We start from the raw sequence: 19,873 nt of genomic DNA on the forward strand, positions 1-19,873 counted from the left end.
ACTACCGGCGGTGGCGTTTAGCCAAACATGGTGGAGTTTGTTTTGCTGGCGGACAATGATTTTAAGTTGCTAATTGATGCTGCTAATTCTGCTAACACAAAAAAACCCCAAACATGCCGTAAGCCATGTGGAGGCATGAAGAGCTGTTAGGATGAAAAGCTGGACAAATTTCTGTAATTTTTCGGTGGAAAGCCAACGGCAGTCTGAATACAGTCAGTGGACGGCATCACGGACTACTGAGAACAATTTTGGACTCCTATTTATAGTTTGTGTTAGACTGTTAAGCAGCCTTGATGAACACCAAAATGTTTTCACCGTTATGTAAAACAAATAATGAAATGTTTATGAGTTCAATGGTATGAATATTTCATGAGGTGAAAGATGGAACGTACCATTCAATGAGGTGAAGCTGTGTTGAAGAGTACGTATACTCGTAGAATTTGTGTACTAGTCACTCACTGCTGAACACCAGTTAATGTGGCCATCCAGCATGTAGCTGGCTTTAAAATGTGGTTGCTGGGCTTCTTTTCAGGTGAAATAACATTCTGTTAACATTCAGTAAAACTGAGTTGGATAAATTTACATTTTCAGTTCCCAGTGTAACTGGCCAATATACCAGACTTAAAATGTAACAAATCTTCATGCTTTCACTTCACCTTTATTGTCTTTATTTATTGCAAACTGCAGACGTATTATTTTAGTCATTACAAACTGCTTATTAATAAACAGCAATTTATAGATATTAACACATAACAAATAACAATGTGACGTGGCAAAAATAAAGCAATAATCACAAGGCAATAATAACGTGGACCCGTACTGAATGTCGCCATTGCGTGACATCATTAACTTAACAAGGAACATATGTACATACAAGTGCACATGCAGACCCTGCTCTGACCGTAGCCTTTTAATAACGTAAAATTCATCACTTGGCTTGAATGCATACTACTTAAACATCCAGCAGCTGGCAATTCAAACATAATATGAATGCACATTCCTGATTTGTCCACCAGGTGGCAGGCTTCAGCAAGTGTACATTCAAAGTACTAATTGCTTTTTTGACTGATCTGGTGCATCAACATTAATTACTGTTTAATCACTTCATCCTTGTCGTGCACTATTAATTTGGTGAGATATAAATGACAACATTGATTTATTTATTGAAATAATAACACGGGGTGGCCGGGATGGACTCATCCACTCACCAACCCACACCGCATTTTTGCTGCACTGTTGCTATGAATTAATTGTACAACTTAAATAACATGTAAAGCTACTTTGAGCTAAATGCCTCTGTCATCACCTTTGGGAGTGAAATTTAATCGTGCACATTTTCCAAACTGCCACACACTGACAGACATGCAGTGGGCCTGTTGCTGAGGGGTCAGGGGTCAGCTGCCTGTCTGACACAGCTCCTAATTCAGGTAGGATTGTGAAGATACGGGACTGAGGTTTGTTCCTATATGAATTTTGACAAATAAATCTTCATTAGCAGAATGTAGGGATCATTACAGAAGAAAGAGACTTAAGGCAATCAAGAAAAACATAAGGAAAAGAGATGATGAGTTAAAAGCAAAAAAACCCCAAAACAAACAAAAAACCCTCCATCAACATTGTTTGTGTTTTGTAAAATCCAAAATTTGCATGCTGTTACACTCTTGGTGTCCTTGTGGCTTTCTTCCTAGGCTGAGGAAGAGGAGGCGGATGTTCTTCATCATTAGCAACTGGAGTGGGTCTCTGAAATAGATGTTGAAAAATAAAATGTAAATATTGCAGGTTATTGGACGGTTGAAGCTTGATCTCAGTTAAGCTCAGGAGGTCCTCATTAGTACTTGGCTGACAGAACACTTTGGCAGTGTCCAACAGTGTGTAGTGGGGATATAACCAATAGCGTTTGTATGACAAACACCTGTGAGCCAGCAACTGCATTTGATGGGAGAAGGAGGAATTCATATCAAGGGCCAGTAACAAACAACAACTCCTCAGTGATTAAATGAGGAGAGGCTGCGATGTTTTTCAGTTTGAGGGTGATGCACATGTGGACATTACAATGGCTGCAGTCAACACAGTGCATGTGCATTCCACCACCAAGATTGGTGAGGACACTTACCTTTTGGTTCTACTTCTCATTACTCCAGACAAGATGGGAAAGCACTCTGTTTTAGATCAATCAGTCCAGAGGCATTCCAAAAGTGTACAATATCAACCTCGTCAAGAATCTGCTTCCACCTGAGTTGTGCACTCAATAATTGTTTGTACATGCATTCACTGGATGTGATTCCACTTCTTGCATTATGACATTGGAAAGAATTTAGTTTTTCCAAAAATAGGAAAAGATGATCCAATCTTCCAGTTGTGTAAGTGAATTTACCTCTGCTGAGATGAACCAAACTGACATAGGAACTTTAGGTTGCCAAGCAATAGCTGTTGTATTTAGTGGACAGAGAGCACGTTCTCCAGCAGCCATGCGATATGATGAATTCATAAAGAAAGTTGCCTGTGCTAAATTATTTGTGATGGCAGAATGTCTTCAGCCAACTGAATCTTCCACCATATTTCACTGTATCAGGGTTTACTGTCAGACAGTGTTCTGGATTGGAATGGAAATGGGCATGGCCCATCAGAGTGGGGTTGGAACCTTGAAGACAGCCAGTTTCTTCCCATTATGTCTGATATGAATGCTGCACCAGAGACATACTGAAAATGGTTAACTGCAATTGCACAGCATGTTGCAGTATTCCACACTGCAGCTGCAGAAAGCATGAGCTTCCATGTACTTCTGCATGCAGATCCTACTAACTTATTTATTGAGACAGTGCATTCAGCCAAGTTCATCATGATCTGAATGACAACCATGTGAACTGAATTTTGACGTAGACACTATGAAGTCACATCTAGGATGTTGCTAATCACACTTGTCAGATAGCTTCAAGTATATGAGTACGCCTCGTCTTTTTTTTTTCTTTGCAAACTGTAAAATGGTCATGACACTTTTGCAACCACATTTATGCGTTTGTGCGGTGCAAGCTCGCTCATGGCACAGGGAGTCCCAAACAGGAAGTGCCACATTTTGAGTCGACAGTGAAACAGGAAATGTCAAATGTTGAACACTTCCTGGATCAACACTTGCTGGATTGACAATAGAGGAGATCTTGTGGGTTCTCATGGGAATTTAGTGGTAAGTTGACACTGAAACAGGAAGTGCCAAATTTTGAACCCACAGTGAAACAGGAAATGTCAAGAGTTGAACACTTCCTGGAGCTACAGCAGAGGATATTTACCTGTTTTTCATAATGTTGTTTTTGTGCTGCTATGTTTTTCCTCTGTAAGGTTTTTGTTTATCTCAATTAAAAAAAGAAAAGAAAATTAAATTAAAAGAGATTGTGAATAGAGGAGATCTCATGGGAAGTCAGTGTACAGTCGACACTGAAACAGGAAATGCTAAATGTGAGTCAATGTTGAATCTTGGAACGCTAAAGTGGGAGGCATCGTGCACTTTGACAGCACATGAGGTCAGTCAGTGACTATTTACTGTGTAAATTGCATTAACTTTTTGCCATGGTAATGCTCCCCAGATGCATTTACTGAAAATAAAGTCTGAAGGGCCTACATGACATGGTGAGATGCTGAACAATTTTGCTCATTCATGTCCACAACATAAATGGTAAATGGTCAATGGACAGCATTTATATAGCGCTTTTCCATCTGCTTCAGAGGCTCAAAGCACTTTACAAATAATGCCTCACATTCACCCCGATGTCAGGGTGCTGCCCTACAAGGTGATTACTACACACTGGGAGCAATAGGGGATTAAAGACCTTGCCCAAAGGCCCTTAGTGAGTTTCCAGTCAGGTGGGGATTTGAACTGAGGATCTTCTGGTCTCAAGCCTTAATCACTAGACCATCACCTCCCCTACCCCTACCTTTAATATACATATTAAAGGTATTACATAGTTATAAACCTTTTTCATATGTACCTTTTCTTAAACTAAAAAAAAAAAAAAAATGGTTTGAAGGGCTGGTCAGTAAAAATAAATAAATAAATATAATATAATATTAATAATAATATTCAAAGTTTAAATAACAACAATTGTTGTTTTTGGGAATTGAGGGGTTTGACTTTTTAATGAAAAATTATGGACCAGGACCAAAGTTTTATACTTTTGATTTGTTTGAACAAAGAAACAAAGCAGATTTGTTTGAACAAATAAATCTGCTTTGGAGCTGCAGCATTTCTTTCGAACAGACTGTGATTTTTTTTTTGCAGTTTAAAATGAAGTCACAAAATCACAGTTATGTCATCTGAGAAATTAATCTGCAGTTCACACTGTGGAAAAATGTTGAGGACTGATTTAAACATTAACGTGTCGATGGAGCTTTTGGACACATAAGAGGTCAGACAATGCGTTATTGATGTGCGGCGCACTGGCGAATGAAGACTACAAAGCCAGTGGAGCCGCGGAGCAATTCACAGATCAGTGTGATCAAAGTTTTTTGGAAAAATTTCAAAAAAGTGGAAATCTGCATTTTTGCAGAAAACTTACATGTGTCTCTAAACTTCCACTGACATCCTCACAGACAATGGAAAAAAAAAATCTAGATCACCTTATCTACTGTGTCTACAAAGGTGAAGCCCACTGTCGCTGCATGCACGGTGGTCATTGTGGGCCCGGCAGCATTAGACTTATTTCCACAGTGGTCCTCAGAAAAATAAATAAATAAATAAATAAATAAATAAAGAGGAAAAATACAATAAATCCAGTAGATGCAAAGCGCACATAAAATGCCAGATTGTACATGCACAGCCGGTCCATGCATAAAACTTAATTTCCTCCATAGCCGAACAGGACACATCCAGAGTGCGTGCACAGTCAGACTGCGCACAGCGTGTCCACGCATGAAAACTTAATTCCATTATGGCCCTGTCACTCCTTGATGATTTAGCCAGCGTATGCCAACAGCGTAAAAAAATGCTGGCATAAGTCCAATAAGTTAAAGGTAAGTTTTTTTTATGTTAACTGCAAGTTGAAGCATGTTGAAGCTCGTGGAAACACACTGACACTCATTGATGTACGTTCTGATAATGGCGCAGCTCCATTCATTAAAAATTAATTCCATTAGATGCCACAGCTCTCCCACGGCCAGACAGGGCACACTGTGACTCTTTGGAAGCACTCCAATATAAAATTGGTTTAATCCATAATGTAGGGTATTAGTTAAAGCTCACAAACCCAGGACATAACACCACTCTTGAAGTCACTCAAGTCTTGATATTTTTGGGCAGCACACCAAGCAGTCAGCGAGAAAAATAAAAAAATAAGTGCCCAGTGGCAATTTTTTTCACTGAGTTGGCAATTCTTAGAGCAGTTGCTGGATCCGTAAACCAATAAATCCAGTAACTATGGCGTAATGGTGCGTTTACACATGGGCAAGACGCGTTATGAATGCCATATTTGCATCATTCTTGGCACATTCCTGACATTCTTAACATGATTTAACGCATCTGAATAGGTTTCTTAACAGTGCGTGTTGGTGTGTGATATTCGTGATTTTCGTGGAGCACGTTTTTGGCTGTCAAAAAATCTACAAATGTCACACACCACTCTCATTTTTCCTCATGTCATGGAGGTTGCAACTCAGCGTGTTGATCCGTCTTGATTAGTGATGATCCTTAATAGAGCGTGACAGCATTCTTCTCTGACGTACACACAATTAAACCCTGCTGCACCGCATTCAGTTTCATTGCTGCAGTATGCTGAAGAAGGACAGAGACGCCAAGTCGGCTAAAAGTTTCATTCCATTGCTCCTCAGCATGCTCCTGCAGGTGTTCCACCTGCTGCTGTGACTGATGTTTGGGAAAATACACGAGACAAGAGTCGTGTGGAGCCACACATCTGGCTCTCTCCGTCTCCTCCTCCTTTCTGCACCACTCCATGGCACAGAGCCCAACTAAGCATGCAGTCACAAAGTTCTTCTGCTGTGGATTTTGATGACCAAACTGGAGCGATCTGAATTGTACAGAAACAGCATTAGTGAAGGTTACAAATGATCTTCTTATGGCCTCAGACAGTGGACTCATCTCTGTGCTTGTTCTGTTAGACTTCAGTGCTGCTTTTGATACTGTTGACCATAAAATTTTATTACAGAGATTAGAGCATGCCATAGGTATTAAAGGCACTACGCTGCGGTGGTTTGAATCATATTTATCTAATAGATTACAATTTGTTCATGTAAATGGGGAATCTTCTTCACAGACTAAGGTTAATTATGGAATTCGACAAGGTTCTGTGCTAGGACCAATTTTATTCACTTTATACATGTTTCCCTTAGGTAGTATTATTAGAGGGCATTGCTTAAATTTTCATTGTTACGCAGATGATACCCAGCTTTATCTATCCATGAAGCCAGAGGACACACACCAATTAGCTAAACTGCAGGATTGTCTTACAGACATAAAGACATGGATGACCTCTAATTTCCTGCTTTTAAATTCAGATAAAACTGAAGTTATTGTACTTGGCCCCACAAATCTTAGAAACATGGTGTCTAACCAGATCCTTACTCTGGATGGCATTACCCTGACCTCTAGTAATACTGTGAGAAATCTTGGAGTCATTTTTGATCAGGATATGTCCTTCAATGCGCATATTAAACAAATATGTAGGACTGCTTTTTTGCATTTGCGCAATATCTCTAAAATTAGAAAGGTCTTGTCTCAGAGTGATGCTGAAAAACTAATTCATGCATTTATTTCCTCTAGGCTGGACTATTGTAATTCATTATTATCAGGTTGTCCTAAAAGTTCCCTGAAAAGCCTTTAGTTAATTCAAAATGCTGCAGCTAGAGTACTAACGGGGACTAGAAGGAGAGAGCATATCTCACCCATATTGGCCTCTCTTCATTGGCTTCCTGTTAATTCTAGAATAGAATTTAAAATTCTTCTTCTTACTTATAAGGTTTTGAATAATCAGGTCCCATCTTATCTTAGGGACCTCATAGTACCATATCACCCCAATAGAGCGCTTCGCTCTCAGACTGCAGGCTTACTTGTAGTTCCTAGGGTTTGTAAGAGTAGAATGGGAGGCAGAGCCTTCAGCTTTCAGGCTCCTCTCCTGTGGAACCAGCTCCCAATTCAGATCAGGGAGACAGACACCCGCTCTACTTTTAAGATTAGGCTTAAAACTTTCCTTTTTGCTAAAGCTTATAGTTAGGGCTGGATCAGGTGACCCTGAACCATCCCTTAGTTATGCTGCTATAGACTTAGACTGCTGGGGGGTTCCCATGATGCACTGAGTGTTTCTTTCTCCTTTTGCTCTGTATGCACCACTCTGCATTTAACCATTAGTGACTGATCTCTGCTCCCCTCCACAGCATGTCTTTTTCCTGGTTCTCTCCCTCAGCCCCAACCAGTCCCAGCAGAAGACTGCCCCTCCCTGAGCCTGGTTCTGCTGGAGGTTTCTTCCTGTTAAAAGGGAGTTTTTCCTTCCCACTGTTGCCAAGTGCTTGCTCACAGGGGGTCGTTTTGACCGTTGGGGTTTTTCCGTAATTATTGTATGGCCTTGCCTTACAATATAAAGCGACTTGGGGCAACTGTTTGTTGTGATTTGGCGCTATATAAATAAAATTGATTTGATTTGAATTGTTCAGCAGCTGATGGTTGGATGAACATGGGGGTGTGTAGAGACAATTCACCTCATTCACAATGTGACAGAACGTAATGATGCACTGTTATGTGGGATAGTGTGCAACAGCATGCAACAGCGTGGAACATTATTCTTGACTGTGCGTAATGGTTCCTGATAATTCTCCAGCAACACGCGCCATTAATCGTAACAGGTTGCAGCAGTTCCTGAGGACACCTGACGCCTCTGCCCCGAATCATCACATTCGTGATCAGTGACCAAGAATATATACTTCGTAGCATTCGTGACTTGTCGTCGTTATGTGTAAACCCAGCTTAAGAGACAGTCCCATCATTCATATCCTCAAACAAATACACCACATCACCAGTTGTCCCTCAGACCTCTTTAGTCATACAAATGCCAAAGTGAATGTTGGATAACAACTGCTAGTTAGCCCAGCATTGCATTTTTCTGAGCAGGATTTTGCTGAAGTCGGTTTAATTGTTCGAGGTTGGTATTATCAAGAGCAACCACAACTGTGGAGCTGACAAGCCACACAGCTGAAGACAAATTTTTTTGTGATTGTTCAGAATGTCAGCTCATGTTTAACTGTGATATGGGCACTATTGAAAATAATGGTATCTCACAGAAGAATATATGAAAGGCATTTTGCATGACGTTTATATGCATGATGGTCAGATGATCATCCTCTTAGCACTGATGTAACATCTGCTTTGAGATCAGAGTGGAATTTCTCCAACAGTTGCTTAACAACTGGGTGGTGTGCTACCTACCTGCAAAGTGTTTCTGGGGCTGGGCTTTGGGTTCTGGGACTCTGGCACTTTCAGACACTGTGCATCAGATGGTCTTTTAGAGCGGTGCTGCCGAGGACCAGTCTGGTTGGCCGGCTGCTGCTGGTGCTGATGATGTGAAGGATGATTGTGTTGATGTTGATGTTGATGATGATGATGTTGATGATGATGCTGGTGTTGTTGGGTCCAACCCAAACGAAGCTCTTCCTCTTCTGTTGAATAAGACAGAAAACAGGTCAGAAATGGAAAGAAAAAAGGTCCATAACTCAGAACTGAATAATGCATTTATTTATTTTTTCCTGTCATTGGTTTGAACATGTAAAATATTGAGTTCTATTATGTACACTTAAAAAAGAGACAAAGTTCAAAACACACACAGTAGGTAAAGAAAGAGATGTGCTGGATTTCTGCAAATATCTGAAATTTCATGAGAGCAAACATGAGCTTAATGATAAAGATGTAGTATCAAGTCACCAGGCCAGATTAGAGTGCCACCAACATTCTGAGAGTGTCAGGGATTTGTTTGGCAGTTGTTTGTAACTGAAGATTGAACATGAATGATCTCTCTCTCTCTCACACACACACACACACACACACACACACACACACACACACACACACACACACACACACACACACACACACACACACACACACACACACACACACACACACACACACACACACACACAGTTGTCCTCAAAATTTTACATACCCTGGCAGAATTTGTGATTTTATGGCCACTTTTCATAGAATATGAATAATAACACAAAAGCTCTTTTTTCACTCATGGTTAGTGATTGTGTGAAGCCATGTATTGTCAAACAACTGTGTTTACTCTTTTTCAATCATAATGACAACAGAAACTAGCCAAATGACTCTGATCAAAAGTTTAAACACGCTGGTGATTTTGGCCTGATAACATGCACACAAGATGACACAAATGGGTTTGAATGGCTACAAAAGGTAACCATCCTGACCTGTGACCTGTTTGCTTGTAATTTGTGTGTGTGTGTATAAAAGGACAGTGAGTTTCTGGGCTCCTGACAGACCCTTGCATCTTTCAACCAGTGGTGCACTGATGTTTTTGGTTTCTGAGTCATAGGGAAAGCAAAAGAATGGTCAAAGAAAAGGTAATTGAACTGTATAAAACCAAAAAGGGATATAAAAAGATATCCAAGGGACTGAGAATGCCAGTCAGCAGTGTTGAAACTCTAATGAAGAAGCAGAAAATGAGGGATTCTGTTGTAACCAACCATGGTCAGGTAGACCAACAAAAATTTCAGCAACAACTGCCAGAAAAATTGTTCGGGATGTAAAGAAAAATGCACAGATAACTTCAGCTGAATTACAGGACTCTCTGAAAACAAGTGGTGTGGCTGTTTCAAGATGCATAATAAGGAGGCACTCCATTTTACACGTCATTATCCATTTTACATTTTGGTTTAAGAACAACTCAGTTTAAGAACAACATTTAGGGTCCCTTCACACATAGTATGAATAAGTACAAATCCAAGCAGCGGGAACATAGTGTGAGCAGCTGGAGCATGTGTAACCACATCGTGCAGCTGCTGTGAAAAAAGAAAGAAAAATACATGCCACCCAGGGAAATCGAACCTGCAGTTGACAAAAGCTCTGATTGCCAGCCAGAAACTTTACCACTGCACTACCATTGCTGGTCTGTAAATGGTACAGAAAAATGACTGAACTCAACAGTCACATGGATGAGGTGCACTGCAGCCCGGTGCAAAGGTGAAAGATCTTTTATGTATTTCAACGTGAGGACAGCAGGCAGAGACACGTGCCTCACGGAGGAATTTTGTTAGTTCATGTCCTTCAAAACACAGTACGTGTTCTCCAGCTGGGACGTCCAGGAGCAGTGAACACCCAACAGCAGCCGCTGTGAACAGACACCCCCCGTCCATTCAGTGCCCAGACCAATGTGTCACTCTCTGTGCTATGTGGTCATTCAATTTTGTTATTTGTTATGTAATTGAGTATGTAGGTATTGTCGTAATTATTTATATACCTTTCCTGGTGGTGGTTTCTGTGTTTTTAATGTGTGCACTGAGCCGTCATCCAGCTGTCAGTGTGCTGCAATCAGCTGACAGGCACCTCCCAGTGCTGTATGTGCTCAGACCTAGCTGTCTGGCCCCCATGTGATCAGATCTGTACACACATATAAGTACTTTATGCAAGTGTGCCCCCCAGCATGCCACATGTGTTGGAAGGAGCAGGGGCGGGAGGTGTGACACATGCGCACACGTGCAAGACACATGCACTTAGACAAATTTCACATCCAGCTTGAAAGTGATCATCTGCTGACTGTTTTTGTGCTAATAGCGCGAGTGGCCACACAAGTTTCCAGCAAGCGGTGTTCGATGTTTTTTTTTTCCTCTGTCTGCATATACGAGGGCTGTCCGTAAAGTATAGGTCCTTTTTATTTTTTTCAAAAACTATATGGATTTCATTCATATGTTTTTACGTCAGACATGCTTGAACCCTCGTGCGCATGCGTGAGTTTTTCCACGCCTGTCGGTGACGTCATTCGCCTGTGAGCACTCCTTGTGGGAGGAGTCGTCCAGCCCCTCGTCGGAATTCCTTTGTCTGAGAAGTTGCTGAGAGACTGGCGCTTTGTTTGATCAAAATTTTTTCTAAACCTGTGAGACACATCGAAGTGGACATGGTTCGAAAAGTTAAGCTGGTTTTCAGTGAAACTTTTAACGGCTGATGAGAGATTTTGAGGTGATACTGTCGCTTTAAGGACTTTTCACGGTGCGAGACGTCGGGCAGCGCTCTCAGGCAGCGTCATCAGCCTGTTTCAAGCTTAAAACCTCCACATTTCAGGCTCTATTGATCCAGGACGTCGTGAGAGAACAGAGAAGTTTCAGAAGAAGTCGGTTTCAGCATTTTATCCAGATATTCCACTGTTAAAGGAGATTTTTTTAATGAAAGATGTGCGGGTAGATTGCAGCGTCGGCTCGCAGCCGCCGCGACGCTCCGTCACAGGAAAAACACCTCTGCTGGAAGCCTTAAGGACAAGTTGGAACATCTCCAGCTGATAAACAATTTCTCATATACTCACTCCACTGAAAGCCATCAAAAGCCAACTGGATTTTAACAAATGGTTATCAACACGGAGGTGTTTTTCCTGTGCCGCCGCGCCGCGTCGGCTGCGTCCCGATGCACGGACCCGTCCGCACGTCTTTCATTAAAAAAATCTCCTTTAACAGTGGAATATCCGGATAAAATGCTGAAACCGACGTCTTCTGAAACGTCTCTGTTCTCTCACGACGTCCTGGATCAATAGAGCCTGAAATGTGGAGGTTTTAAGCTTGAAACAGGCTGATGACGCCGCCTGAGAGCGCTGCGCGACGTCTCGCACCGTGAAAAGTCCTTAAAGCGACAGAATCACCTCAAAATCTCTCATCAGCTGTTAAAATTTTCACTGAAAACCAGCTTAATTTTTCGAACCATGTCCACTTCGATGTGTCTCACAGGTTTAGAAAAAATTTTGATCAAACAAAGCGCCAGTCTCTCAGCAACTTCTCAGACAAAGGAATTCCGACGAGGGGCTGGACGACTCCTCCCACAAGGAGTGCTCACAGGCGAATGACGTCACTGACAGGCGTGGAAAAACTCATGCATGCGCACGAGGGTTCAAGCATGTCTGACGTAAAAACATATGAATGAAATCCATATAGTTTTTGAAAAAATAAAAAGGACCTATACTTTACGGACAGCCCTCGTATAGTAATGATAAATGCCACATTTAGAACCATTTAGACACATAAATACACATATATGCAATTTGTTCTTGCAAGACAGATAGTATGTAGAGCATGAGTGAATGTGGTGACCCCCTGTGCAAGTCTTTCATGGACATTACAGATGTATCAGGATTCCATCAGTGCATTCAGGGTTCAACATACATTGGTGGAAATGCGCTGGATTTGGTCCTTGTTCCCGGTATTGCTGTCACAACAATTGACATCATGCCTCTTGTGACGTGGTCTCCACTCACTCACTCACTTATTAAGATTACAGTCTTGTTGTCATGTTTATTGGAACAAGAACCTTATTTATCATTGCAGTGACACATCATCTCTTCAACTACAATTGAACTTGGAGCCAGACTGCCTGATATCTTAGTGTCACTTTCAGAAAATGACCATACAGTAGACAGTCTTGTGGACAGCATAAACTCAGCGCTCACAACCACACTCAACATGATCACTCCACCTATATTAAAACCATGCCCCCAAAACACACTTGCCTTGGTTAATGATCACTTATGTGGCCTCAAGCATAAGGCTAGAAATCTAGAACGAAAATGGCAGAGTTCAAAACTAGAAGTATTCCTCCTCACATGGTGCGATGCTATTTTAGCCTATAAGCATACACTACTGGCTACAATGTCGGCCTATTACTCTGATTTAATGAACGTAAACAAGCATAATTCTATGTTCGTGTTTGACATGGTGGCAACACTTGTTCATGGACAACCACTTGTAAGTCACTCTCCATTTACAGTTCAAGATTTCTTAGATTATTTTGAGAACAAAATAGATGACATTAGGTTAAATGTATCCCAGCATGCCTTAATCTGGCGACTACACCCTGTTATCAAGGTGGGTGCCGTCACTGATAAATTACCTAGATTTACCAAATTTGATAGTATCTCACTGGCCGTGCTGACGAAACTTGTAATGTCTGCCATAAGCACAACCTGTCTGTTCAACCCAATACAAACAAAATTGTTTAAAGACATGTGGCCCAATCTTTACCTATTGTGTTGGAAATTAGTAGTCTGTCACGAACCTTGGATGTGTTCATAAATGTTTCAAATCTGCAGTGATTAAACATTACTTAAGAAATCTACTCTTGACCCTTGTGTATAGAAAAATAAAAGGCTGATATGAAACCTATCATTTTGTTGTAAAATTCTGGAAAAAGTGATTTCACAGCAGCTTGTGGACCACCTTACCGAGAATAATTTCTTTGAGCCACTGCAGTCTGCATTTAGAACATAACAATCCATGGAGACAGCTCTCACTAAAGTGGGAAACAATCTTCTGCTTGCAACGGATTCAGATGCCACTACAGTTCTGGTGCTGTTAGATCTTAGCACTGGGTGTAATGCGGTGGATCATCGTATTCTACTTGTTAGGTTGAAGAATCATTTTCAGATTACTGGGAATGTCCTTGTATGGTTGACATCGTACCGATCCAGTCTTTCTCACAACGCTACCTCTGACCTTGATGATATGAAATATGGGGTTCCAAAGGGGACTGTCTTAGACCCCCTGCTTTTCTTCATTTATATAGCACTCCTTGGGCACATATTGCAGTGTTTTGGGATTACCTATTGTTGCTCTACTGATGACACTCAGTTGTACATGCTGATAACTGCTGGTAATCTTGGTAAGCACACATAAACTCCTTAGAGGATTGCCTTGCGCCAGTGAAAAGCTGGATGTCCAGCAATGACTTACTTTTGAACTCGGACAAGACTGAAATGATGGTTTTTGTTCAAGTGAGACATCTGCATCAGTTTGACCAGCTAATGCTTAACCTCAGCTCATGTATCATACATCACACTGACAAAATGAGGAACCTTCGGGTGATTTTTGATCCCACGCTGTCCTTTGACCTACACATTAGAGACATTGCAAGGGCTGCTTTCTTGCACCTGTAAAACATAGCAAAGATTTGTCCCATTCTGTCCATGCCTGATGCACAGACCCTGATCTATGCATGTGTCTCTTGTAGACTGGAGTACTCCAATGTTCTATTTACTGGTTTACTGCAGTCCAGGATTACGGGTCTCCAATTGGTTCAAAATACTGTTGCTAGAATCTTGACAGGAAGCAGAAAGTTCAACCACATTACATCCATTTTGGCATCGCTTCACTGGCTTCCTGTCTCTGTGAGGTTGGATTTTAAGGTTCTGCTATTAATCTTTAAAATTATTCATGGAATAGCACCTCCCTACTTAGCTGACCTAATTAAACCCTATGTACTGGCCTGGGCTCTGTGTTCTCAGGGCACAGGACTACTTTGTGTCCATAGGGTGAACAAAATGTCTGAGGGCCACAGAGCCTTCTCTTATCGTGCCCCTGTTTTGTGGAATGATCTCGTTATTGAGATTAAACAGGCATATTCCGTAAAGACTTTCAAGTCCAGATTTAAGACACATTTATTCTCCCTCTGGTGTGGCTAGCATACTGGCATAGTAGGGCACTATGGTTCTTATCCTTTTAAATTCATTTATTAGCAGCAGAAGAGATTTAGGCCTCACATCATCTAAATTCTGGGTCTGTTAGTTACACTTAGGGCTAGCAGCCGGTGACCATGTTAGTATTTTCTCTGCTTTCCTGTAGATTTACTACTGGTGAATCACACCTTAGGTGTAGTAGTAGGTACACTTCAACTGCGAGAGACAGAATAAAAAGAATAATCAGAAAATCACATTGTATGATTTTTAAATAATTAATTTGCATTTTATTGCATGAAATAAATATTTGATCACCTGCCAACAAGCAAGAATTCTGGCTCTCACAGAGCTGTGAGTTTTTCTTTCAGAAACCCTTCTTTTCTGCACTCTTTACCTGTATTAATTGCACCTGTTTGAGCTTGTTGCCTGTATAAAAACACCTGTCCACAAACTCAGTCAGTTAAACTCCAACCTGTCCACCATGGCCAAGACCAAAAAGCTGTCTAAGGACACCAGGGACAAAACTGTAGACCTGCTCAAGGTTGAGATGGGCTACAGGACAATAGACCAGCAGCTTGGTGAGAATGCAACAACTGTTGACGCAAATATTAGAAAATGGAAGAAACACAAGATGACTGTCAAACTTCCTCAGTCTGGGGCTCCATGCAAGATCTCACCGCCTGGGGTAAGGATGATTCTGAGAAAGCCCAGAACTACACAGTCAATGACCTAAAGAGAGCTGGGACCACAGTCACAAAGATAACATTAGTAACACACTATGCCGTCACGGTTTAAAATCCTGCAGGGCATGCAAGGTTTCCCTGCTCAAGCCAGCACATGTCCAGGTCCATTTGAAGTTTGCCAGTCACCATCTGGATGATCCAGAGGAGGCATAGGAGAAAGTCATGTGGACTGATCAGACCAAAATAGAACAAAATTGTTTAAAGACCTGTTTGGACTTGCTGTGTTTGGAGGATGAGAACAACCCCAACAACACCATTCCAACCGTGAAGCATGGGGGTGGAACCATCATTCTTGGGGGTGCTTTTCTTTAAAGGGGACAGGACCACTGCACCGTATTGAAGGGAGGATGAATGGGGTCATTTGTTGTGAGATTTTGGCAAATTACTTCCTTCCCTCAGTAAGCGCATTGAAAATGGGTCGTGGCTGGGTCGTCCAGCATAACAATGACCCCAAACACACAGCCAGGTCAACTAAGGAGTGGCTCTGTAAAAAGCATTTCAAGATGCTGGAGTGGTCAAGCCAGTCTCAAGACCTGAACTCAATTGCAAAACTTTGGAGAGAGCTGAAACTCAAAACCTGAAAGATCTGGATGGAGAAGTGGACCAGAATCACTGCTGCAGTTTGTAAATGTGGTCAAGAACAGCAGGAAATGTCTGACCTCTGTAATTGCAAACAAAGGTTTCTGTACCAAATCTTAAGCTCTGTTTTTCAATTGTATCAAATTCTCATTTAATGCCACAACACACAAATTAATTATTTAAAAATCATATGATGTGATTTTCTGATTTTTTTTTAGATTCTATCTCTCACAGTTGAAGTATACCTACAATAAAAAAATTACAGACCTCTCCATTCTTGTAGGTGGGAAAACTCAACAGTGGATCAAATACTTTTTTGCCTCACTGTATATATATATATATATATATATATATATATATATATATATATATATATATGGAAGGTCCCCTCTCCAGGGAACCATCACCTTATTGTGGTGGAGAGGTTTGTGAGCCGCTATGAACCTTGTGCTCCTGGTAGGGTCTCCCATGGCAAATTGGTTTGAGGCGAGAGGCCAGAATAACAACGGTTCATAACACACCATGACAAAACGAGGTAGAGGAAATGTGACCCAGCCTGTAGGAAGCCCAGGGCCACCATCTGGAGCCAGGCCTGGGTGTAGGGCCCATTAGTGAGCGCCTGGTGGCTGTGCTTGCCACAGAGCCCAGTCGGGAACAGTCTGAAAAGGCAACGTGGACCTTCCATCTCCACCCTGTGGGCTCACCACATGCAGGGCGGGAGGGACTAGCTCTGGGGGTGTGGAATGTCACCTCGCTGTGGGGGAAGAAGGTGGAGCTTGTGCGGGAGGTGGAGCAATACCAGTTAGATCTGTTCGGGCTGCGCTTCCACACACAGCCTTGGCTCTGGAACCACTCTCCTTGATAGGGGTTGGACCTTACTCTTCTCTGGAGTTGCCCAGGGTGTGAGGTACCGGGCAGGTGTGGGGATACTCACGAGTCCCTGGCTGAGTGCCGCTACATTGGAGTTTACCCCGGTAGATGAGAGGGTCACCTCCCTCTGCCTTCGGGTGGCTGGGGGGAAACTCTGATTGTTGTCTGTGCATATGTACTGAACAGCAGTTTGGAGTATTCAGCCTTCTTGGATTCCCTGAATGGAGTCCTGTATGGGACTCCGGTGGGGGACTCCAATGCACACATGGGCAATGACAGAGACAACTGGAGGAGCATGCTTGGGAGTAACAGTCTCTCCGATCTAAACCCAAATGGTCGTTTGTTATTGGACTTCTGTACTCATCACAGACTGTCCATAGCGAACACCATGTTCAAACTTAATGATGCTCATAAGTGTACATGGTACCAGAGCACCCTAGGCCAAAGGTCAATGATTGATTTTGTGATCGTATTATCTGATCTGAAGCCACATGTTCTGGACACTCGGGTGAAGAGAGGGGCAGAGCTGTCAACTGATCACCATCTGGTGGTGAGTTGGATCAGAGGATGGGGAGGACTTTGGACAAACCTGGTAAGCCCAAAAAAATAATGCAGGTGAACTGGGAACATCTGGTGGAGCCCACTGTCCAACAGATCTTCAACTCACACCTCTGGCGGAGCTTTTCTAGCATCCCTGTGGAGGCTGGGGCATTAAACCAGAAAGGGCAATGTTCATTGCTGAAGCTGCAGCAGGGAGCTGCGGCCTGAAGGTCTTAGGTGCCTCAAGGCACTGCAGCCCTCGAACACCGTGGTGGACACCGGTTGTCAGGGAACCCACCCGACTGAAGAAGGAGTCCTTCTGGGATATGTTATCTCGGAGGACACTGGAGGTAGTTGCAAGATATCGACACGCCAGAAGAGCAGCAGCCTCTGCTGTGGAGGAGGCAAAGCAGCGGGTGTGGCAGGAGTTCGGAGCAACCATGGAAGGACCATGAGGCACCTCAGTAGGGGAAAATGGGGAACCATCCAAGATGTCTACAGTAAGGATGGGACTCTGTTGACCTCAACTGAGGATGTAATCCGGTGCTGGAAGGAACACTTTGAGGAACTCCTGCATCAGACCAGAGTGCCCTCTATAGTAGGGGCAGAGCTTGAAGCTGATGGAGGATTTTCAACAATTTTCCTGGTGCAAATCACTGAGGTAGTCAAACATCTCCACAGTGGCAAGGCCCCGGGGGTTGATGACATCCTTCCAGAAATGCTGAAGGCTCTGGGTGTGGAGGGATTGTCTTGGATGAGATGTCTCTTCAACATTGCATTGAGGTCTGGGACAGTGCCTGAGGAGTGGCAAACCTGGGTGGTGGTCCCCATATTTAAAAACGGGGACCACAGAGTGTGTGCCAACTACAGGGGCATCACACTTCTAAGCCTCCCTGGTAAAGTCTACTCTAGGGTGCTGGAAAGGAGGGTTTGGCTGATAGTCGAACTTCTGATTGAAGAGGAACAATGTGGGTTCCGTCCTGGTCGTGGAACAACTGACCACCTCTTCACTCTCACAAGGATCCTGGAGGGTGCCTGGGAGTATGCCCATCCAGTCTACATGTTTTATGAACTTGAAGAAGGCTTATGATCGGGTACCCCGGAAAATACTGTGGGAGGTGCTGCGGGAGTATGGAGTGAGGGGCCCCTTCTCAGGGCCATCCAATCTCTGTACTCACAAAGCGAGAGCTGTGTTTGGGTGCTCAGTAGTAAGTCGGATTTCTTTCCAGTGGGGGTTGGCCTCCACCAGGGCTGAGCCTTGTCACCAAGCCTGTTTGTGATATTCATGGACAGGATATTGAGGCATAATCATGGGAGGAGGGTTTCCAATTTGGTGGGCTCAGGGCCTCATCACTGCTTTTTGCAGATGATATGGTCCTGTTGGCTTCATCGGCCTGTAACCTCCAACACTCACTGGATCGGTTCGCATCCGAGTGTGAAGTGGCTGGGATGAAGATCAGCACCTCTAAATCTGAGGCCATGGTTCTCAGCAGGAAACCAATGGATTGCCTTCTCTAGGTAGGGAATACAGTCTTGCCCCAAGTGAACGGGTTCAAGTACATCGGGGTCTTGTTCACGAGTGATGGGACAATGGAGCATGAGGTTGGTGGGGGAATTGGTGCAGCAGTGGCGATGTTGCATTCACTCTACCATACTGTTGTGATGAAAAGGGAGCTGAGCCAAAAGGCGAAGCTCTCGATCTACTGGTCAATCTTCGTTCCTACTCTTACCTATGGAACTAGATCACGGATACAAGCAGCCGAAATGGGCTTCGTTAGGAGGGTGGCTGGTGTCTCCCTTCGAGATAGGGTGAGAGGTTTGGTCATCTGTGGGGAGGTCGGAGCAGAGCCACTGCTTCTTCGTGTTAAAAGGAACCAGCTGAGGTGGTTCGGGCATCTGTTAAGGTTGCCCCCTGGGCGCCTCCCTAGGGAGGTGTTCCAAGCACGCCCATCTGGGAGGAGAACCCAGGGAAGACCCAGGACTAGGTGGAGAGATTATATCTCCACAGTGACCTGGGAACCACTCGGGATCCACCTGGTCAGAGGTAGTCAATGTGGAATGGGAAAGGGAAGTCCCCTGTTAAAGCTGTTGCCCCTGCCACCCGATTGGATAAGCGGTTGAAGATGATTGGTGAAGATTGATCGGTGTTGTATGTATGTATTAGAGGGTGACACGGGAGTAGATTTTCATTCCTGTCCTGTGCGACTCCCACAGAAAAATACCTGTCCCATCCCAATCCCGGGCCAGAGTAAAAAAAAAAATCCTGTCCCTTCCCACTCCTGGTAAAATGACTCCCACTCTCATCCCGCTACCATTCAGAATGACTCCCGCTCCTGTACTGCTCCCATTTTTTCCTTCTTTTAGTTTTTAGGCTTTAGCTGAATATTTCTTAGACTTCATTTATATCAATCATTCAGAAATACAGTGTGGTACTTTATGGTAAATCTCTGTCAGGTAGGCAGTTCTCAAAAACTAAATGTTCACGGT

The 19,873-nt window shown here is 43.1% G+C and overlaps 1 protein-coding gene across 3 annotated transcripts in view; it reads right to left on the reverse strand.

The window, feature by feature from the left end:
- Positions 1–662: 662 nt before the first annotated feature.
- The window catches only part of LOC117513635 (T-cell surface antigen CD2-like), a 94,461-nt gene continuing 75,250 nt past the window's right edge, over positions 663–19,873 (reverse strand). For all 3 annotated transcript variants that reach the window (XM_034173882.1, XM_034173876.1, XM_034173867.1), the window contains 2 exons: positions 8,420–8,649; positions 663–1,740 (listed from right to left, as the gene is read on the reverse strand). In XM_034173882.1, coding sequence (XP_034029773.1) covers positions 1,654–1,740; positions 8,420–8,649 — 317 coding nt within the window. In that variant the 3' untranslated portion in view covers positions 663–1,653. The remainder of the gene's footprint in view (positions 1,741–8,419; positions 8,650–19,873) is intronic.

The sequence above is a fragment of the Thalassophryne amazonica genome, chromosome 1, assembly GCF_902500255.1.
Source record: "Thalassophryne amazonica chromosome 1, fThaAma1.1, whole genome shotgun sequence".
Classification (NCBI taxonomy): domain Eukaryota; kingdom Metazoa; phylum Chordata; class Actinopteri; order Batrachoidiformes; family Batrachoididae; genus Thalassophryne; species Thalassophryne amazonica.